Below are 7,485 nucleotides of genomic sequence, written 5' to 3'. Positions count from 1 at the left end.
AGCACGCCGGGCGAAATGCTTAGCGGTATTTCGTCTGCCGCTACGTTCAGAGTTCAAATTCCGCCGAGGTCCACTTTGCCTTTTCATCCTTTCGGGGTCAATTAAATAAGTACCTGTTACGCATTGGGGTCTATATAATCGACTTAATCCCTTTGTCTGTCCTTGTTTGTCCCCTCTATGTTTAGCCCCCTTGCGGGCAGTAAAGAAATAAGCATTTCATCTGTCTTTAAGTTTTGAGTTCAAATTTGACCAAGGTCAACTTTACTTTTCATCCTTTCAAGATCAGTAAAATAACTACCAGTTGAGCACTGGGTCAATGTAAATGGTTCATTCCCTTCTGCGAACTTACTTGCCTTATGCCAAATTTTGAAATCGTTATTAAGATGGTGAACTGGCAGAATCATTAGAACATCAGACAAAATGCTTAGCAGCACTTCGCCCATATCTACATTCTGAGTTTAAATTCTCTGAAGTCTGCTTTGCCTTTCATCCTTTCAGTGTCAATAAAATAAGTACCAGTTGAACACTGGGGTCGATGTAATCAACTTACGCTTCACCCAAGAGTGCTGGCCTTGTGCCAAAATTTGAAAGTTACCTGGTGACCTCACTTGTTACTGTAACATGAGAAAAACACTCGATACACTTTGTTGTGTGATTGGTGTTAGGAAGAGCATCCAACCATAGAAACCATGCCAAAGCAGACATTGTGGCTGAATGCATTTCTCCTGCTTGTTGGATCCTGTCACACAATTCAACACATAGCAGAATGGAAGATGAATATTAACTGATGACGATGATGATGACATTTCAGTAGTGTTTCTTTCTCTTAAATCATTAACGTTTGAATAAGGTGCCGTACAATTGGCTTGAACCCAAAACCATTTGGTTTTAAAGCAAACACCTTAACCACGCATCTATGCCTGCACCTATTACACACAGACACAAACACTCACTCACACACACACACAAATATGCATGCAAACACATGCACACACAAAAACGTGCACACAAACACGGCGTCGTCATTGTTGTTGTTGTTGCTTATAGTTGTAGATGGGACGATTTTGTTGCTATGCAGTTAAGAAGTTTGCTTGACAACTAATGCTTCCAGGTTCAATCTCATTCTGCAACTTTTTGGCCAAGTGACTTTTACTAGAACCTTTGGTTAACCAAAGTGTTGTGAGTAGAACTTGATACCCAAAACTCTGAAGAATTTCAATGAAGAGGCCATTACTTGTTTTTAGAATGCAGACTTTATCCATCACTTGGTTTATCAACCCTAGTTTATGAGTAAATTTATTTCAGAGTCCATGCGGTTGGAAGCATTTCAGTTGCATCTCTGGTTTGAAGATAACTTCCACAAGTCAGCAACCCTAAAATGTCAGTCACGATTATTGTCTTTAACTAAGGTATTAAGGCAGGGAAGAGAAAGGAAATAGTTAAGGAGCAGCAAGTAAACAACCATTAGCAATCAAGTTAGAATCAGAATACAAAAGATATAGAAGTCAGTAGAGGGAGACCTTATAGCTAAGATAACAGAACCATTAGTACTCAGGGTGAAAACAGGGTACAGAAGGTAAAAACAAAACAAAGTTTCAGTGGTATTAGTCTTTGCTGTCAAGATTAATGGAGACTTTCTGCCTGCACCAAACATCAGGACTGCCTTCATCCTTAACTACAATGACTTCTCTGAATTTACAAACTTCACTGGTGCTAACCATTATTAGTTTCTTCAAACTTTGGTTTGCCTTTTATATAAATTGTAGCATCTAAACCGTGTCTGTATACAAGAACAAAAATTTAAACTTGATGATGATGATGATGATAGCTACGGCATCAATCTGGCAATTGTGGTAAAAGCTTTCCAATAGGTAAATGCATTAATGATGGAACCATTCAGTTCTTTGTAACATTATAGAATTTGCCGTATACCATAGAGAATACGGTATTTTACTTCAAGAACATTTCAAGATATCTGATAGGCTGGAAATTGTTTCCATTAATCTTCCAACAGAGAATACACCCATTACGTATATATATATATATATATCTTTACTCACACTCATGCTTTTCTCTCTCTCTCTCTCTCTCTCTCTCTCCTTCCTCCCTTTACCCCTCTCTCACACATACAACCTGTATATTCCAGTTCATTTCACTTTCTTTCCTCCTCCTTTCTTCCACAAATTCCTCTGTGAACAAAATTCAATTTACTTAGTATTTATTTATTCCGTTCAAACATCCCCCCACTTCCTTTCACCCCTAACCTTCCACCATCCTTTCTCAAGCTTGCACTAGCTAGAAGGTTCTTCAGATTTAGATATTTGGGGAAATTTCTGTTGTAAATGTTTTCAGAATTTAATGTAAATCCCTTAATTGTTCAGAGGGAATAATCTATATTTTCACTAAGGTAAATTAAAGATATTTAATGCTACAAGATTTCTCTAAAGGGCCAAGGCCAGACCAATAAAAATAACAGAATTTTAGCCATTGTATAACAAAGACATTAACTAGAGCCTTAACCCCAGAGGCCACCCACCATAATCCCCTTTTTCAAACTTAATTTATAATGATGTATTTTCAGATTGTTGGAGATTTATATCCTGAATGGTCCAACAGCTGATGTCATTGGACAATTAAGGACTCAACTGACCGACCCAAAAAGGAGCTCTCCAAGTGACCTTGACACTGCCTTAGTGTCTCATCTCCAGAAAGTGGTGCAAGTCAAAGACCAACCGCATGTTGATGTGGCTTGTAATGTCTTCAAGAACAACTGACGTAAGTGAATTCAGTTTAATTCATATAGCTAGATATACAAAAATGTTTCTTTATTACTAACTAGCTTAAAAGCCACACTCTGTGTGGACTTTTAAGCTAGCTCCTGTGGAGGGCTAATTGGGTCTGTGGCCCAAAACTAAAGAGAGCTAAATAGCATGACTATAATACGTTTATAATGACTATATGCCCTGGTGGTGTGTGACCAGAGGTTAAATACGGACGAGAATTAATTCTGTAATGCAATCATTCTATTGTTCCAGTCCCAATTTGAATTCCAGCTGTTGGCCAATTTGTTCCAAAGTTATTACCTCGATGAAAGTGGAGGCGCAATGGCCCAGTGGTTAAGGCAGCGGACTCGCGGTCATAGGATCACGGTTTCGATTCCCAGACCGGGCGTTGTGAGTGTTTATTGAGCGAAAACACCTAAAAGCTCCACGAGGCTCCGGCAGGGGATGGTGGCGAACCCTGCTGTACTCTTTCACCACAACTTTCTCTCACTCTTACTTCCTGTTTCTGTTGTGCCTGTAATTCAAAGGGTCAGCCTTGTCACACTGTGTCACGCTGAACATCCCCGAGAACTACGTTAAGGGTACACATGTCTGTGGAGTGCTCAGCCACTTGCACGTTAATTTCACGAGCAGGTTGTTCTGTTGATCAGATCAACTGGAACCCTCGACGTCATAAGCAATGGAGTGCCAACAACAACAACCTCGATGAAAAATTAAAGAAGCAAATGTCATTTATCTCCCCCTTTATCTCTGACATCATCTGACAAATGCTGACCAAGGTGGCATGAATCAGCCAAGCTTTACCTGCCAGAAGTAGCAACCCAAATGCTTTTAAATCAGATCCTGATACTGGATGTTCAAGAACCAAATGAAGGGCAGATTTTCAATCCTGGGATCATCCTAATTCCAAAAAGGTATATGTCTATGCAGAGCAAAAGTAGACTGAGATACAGGGGTCCCAGACAGACAGAATTTCACTTTTATTATAATAGATCACAGAATGATTTAAGACAGTTCTATATTTAAGAGATGAGGAGTTATGTACATTATCTACATTATTTACAATTGATGGATATTTGTCCTCATCTTGTTTGTTGTTAACACAACATTTTGGCTGAAATACACTCCAGCCTTCATCAGGAGTCTTGGGGAAATTTCGAACCTGGGTTCTCATTCCTAAGGTATTTTTCGATGTTGTTATTATTGTAAGATACAGAAATAAATTTATTTCTCGAACGCGTGATAATGCTATAAATGGCATGATCAGGATAAATTATCCATACATTGCAGAAAAATACGTTACTGGTCAGCCATGAGACTTGAACTCACATCTCTGTGATTACACGTCAAGTGTTTTACCATTAAACTAAACTGCCCAGCAACGAATTCTTCTGCAATTTTAGAACTTATAAATTTAGCTTCATAAGACGCTAACGTTAAATTCAACTTTACGATGAAAGGAAACAAACAAAGTTTGCTTTTAGAAGCATTGAGATGTATTGTAAGATACAGAAATAAATTTATTTCTCAAATGTGTGATAATGCTATAAATAGCGTGATCAGGATAAATTATCCATACATTGCAGAAAAATACGTTACTGGCCAGCCATGAAACTTGACTCAGCTTTTAAGTCAGTCTGCTGATTACTAATAAAAGATGCTGGTGCCATGTAAAAATCCCCAATTCACACTCTGTAAAGTGGTTGGCATTAGGAAGGGCATCCAGCCATAGAAACCATGCCAAAACAGGCAAATAGAGCATAGCACAGTCCTCTGGCTTGTCTGCTCATGTCAAACTGTCCAACTATAGTAGAAGACATTTGTCCAAGGTGCTACGCAGTGGGACTGAACCTGGAACTATGTGGTTGGGAAGCAAGCTTCTTACCACTCATGTTTTCAGTTTTATTTTCCTTTTTGTATCACCAAACCTCAGGGCCGGATTAAGACCCATCGAGGTTCTAAGCACTTAAAAGATTTTGGTGCCCCCATAAAAGATTATGTAATTCAAAATATAAACAATAACAAACCATAAAATAAATTTTTATTTTTCAAGACAAAACAGTAAGAGGGAGAATAATGTTTATTTTTGTATACTTCCACTTTATTTATATTTGAAAAGTTTCCTCCTACTTTTTTTGAATTGCAAAGTCTTTGATTAGATCCTCAAATTTAATCTTAGGTAACACATCTGCATCTATACTTAGTGGAGATAAAGGTATCCCAAATATTATATTAGCAAGTTTAAAGTGATGTAAAACTCTTTAGTTTCAAAGTGAAGAACTCTGAAATGTCAGTTTCGACCTCCTCCTGGCTTGCGAAAGTTATATCCCACAAATGATTCTGTAAACTCTGAAACAAATAGTAGTCTGAAGGAGCAAGGTCAAGAGAATAAGGTGGATGAGGAATTTTTTCCTAACCAAGCTCTTCGATTTTCTGTGATGTGAGCTTTGCAGTGTGGGGTCGCTCATTGTCCTGATGAAACATCACTCCTTTTCGAATCACTAAAGCGGGTCTTTTTTTCTTCAAAGCTTGGTTCAAATGCTTTAATTGCTAACAGTAGACTTGAACATTGATTGCTGCATTGGGTAGTAGCAATTCAAAGTGAATTACTCCTTTGCAATCCCACCAGATAGAGAGAAGAACCTTTTTCCCATGAAGTTCCCTTCTTAGTTGTGGTTGAGATTTTTCCCTTTTACCAAGCCACTGTTTACGATGTTTAACATTTCGATAGAAGATCCATTTTACATCACCAGTCATATGTCTATCCAAAAAGGGTAAAAATGAGTTTGTGAGAATGGAGAGAAGAGCAGATGTCAACTCGGGATTTGCAGTTGCTTTTGGACAATTCATGAGGCACCCATTTTCCAAGTTTAGGAACCTTTCCAAGTTGTTGAAGATGACAATGAACAGTTGTATGGTTTGAACTAAGCTTTATTACCAATTCTTCAACTGATAATGCAGGATTTTCTTCAAGTAATGCCTCAAGGAGCTTATCATTAAACTGAACTGGACGTCCTGTTCAATTTTCATCTTCAAGGCTGAAATCTCCACTTCTAAATTTTGCAAACCATCTTCTGCAAGTTCTTTCATTTAAGCATTCTTTCCCATAAACTGAGTGTATGTTTCAAGTCGCTTCGACTACAGAGTTTCCTTTTTTGTACTCATAAAACTTTATGTGCCTGAAATGCTCTTTAGATATTTCCATGTTAGAAAGGGTTTTAATCAAAGAAATTTTAATTCTATTGTTCTGTAAAATAATATTTAATTAGTTTAAATGTACACAAATGCATAAAAATAATTTTTAATTCCATTAGACATTATAAAATACTATTAAATTTCATTCAATTTTAGAAAAGGTAAAATCGGACATAACTTATGGGATGACCTGATATTTAATTAACAATATTTAATCGTTAATTAAATTTTCTTACTCAAGATATAAATAAACAAATTTTCTAGAGCTGAAAGCAAAAATAAATTTATATCACCTGAAGATGGGCTGGAAAACTGGCTGAGCAAAATTTGCTTTCATTTGAATTAATGAATATAAAGCTGAGAAAATCTTTTATTGAGATGTGAAGCAAAGAAAATACTTCATCCGGTGGAATGTAATTAGTCTAGAAGCTATGATAGATAACAAAGGAGAGGAGAAGGGTGAGAGATAAAGTACATCATCTCTGTATATTAATATTATCTGCAAAGAAGACACTTTTTGATATATTTAATAGATGAAGTATGTACTTGCATACCAACTGTCCACCACAACACTTAACCATGCAAATATATTAAATCGCTAACTTGCATAGCATAAAACAACAGCCCTTTATCTTGCTTTTAGAATTCCTTGGATCTTTTTAGTCCAAATTTCTAATTACCAATTTATGTAAGCTGACTGACATTCAATCTGGTAAATGGTTTTGAGTATCATTGGAATCTCAACTAGCTTCCCGCCATCCAAGAGATGTAAAGAAGGGAAACTATTCTTTCTGAAGAACTATAGAATTTAGGTGTGTTTATGTGTGTGTGTGTGTGTTTGTTTTATGTGAGTTTCAGAATGTTCTTCTTTTGCTGTAGTGTATACTTGTTCTATCTTTCCTTCTCTTTCAATATCTTTGTCTAGCTTTCTTCTGTTCATTTCATCTTTCACAAGCTGTTCACTTTCACTTACTCTCTTTATATCTTTCACCCTCTTCCCCCTCTTTTATTATTATCTTTAATAGTCCTCTCTTTTATTTCTCATGTTCTCTTATTTTCTCTCTGTTGCTATTTCTAGTATTCCTCTCTCTCTCTCTCTCTCTCTCTCATTATTTCTAATACTGTTACTAATACTTAGACAGCTCAGCTCATAAACTATCTCTACCTACAAAGAAGTTATTTAGATAACCTGTCCAGAGAAACCAGAGAACATCAAAATCCTTTGCCTTATTTATCTGTCACTATTACTCTCTCTTGCTATCTGATTACTCAATCACACACACACACACACAGTACAGCTTAGTGCTCTTTCTCCCTCATCCCACCCCTATATATATATATATATATATATATGTATATATATAACCTATCAAAACTGCTGAATCCGAAGGAGGTTATTGTATTAACATTAAAACCAGAAGAAATACATCAAACATCATCCAATAATTGAAACCAAGAATGAATTTTGAACTGATAAGAATGCAACAAAACAAAACTTATATATATA

At 36.6% G+C, this 7,485-nt stretch overlaps 1 protein-coding gene across 1 annotated transcript in view; it reads left to right on the top strand.

Annotated features, from left to right (window-relative positions):
- Positions 1-7,485, top strand: part of LOC106878262 (crystallin J1A) — a 387,015-nt gene that overhangs the window by 100,531 nt on the left and 278,999 nt on the right. The window contains exon 6 of the mRNA XM_014927435.2: positions 2,582-2,775. Coding sequence (XP_014782921.1) covers positions 2,582-2,774 — 193 coding nt within the window. The 3' untranslated portion in view covers position 2,775. The remainder of the gene's footprint in view (positions 1-2,581; positions 2,776-7,485) is intronic.

Source organism: Octopus bimaculoides, chromosome 5 (assembly GCF_001194135.2).
Source record: "Octopus bimaculoides isolate UCB-OBI-ISO-001 chromosome 5, ASM119413v2, whole genome shotgun sequence".
Taxonomy (NCBI): Eukaryota; Metazoa; Mollusca; class Cephalopoda; order Octopoda; family Octopodidae; genus Octopus; species Octopus bimaculoides.
The sequence above is the reverse complement of the archived record's forward strand: the minus strand, read 5'-3'. Positions and strand labels throughout refer to the sequence as shown.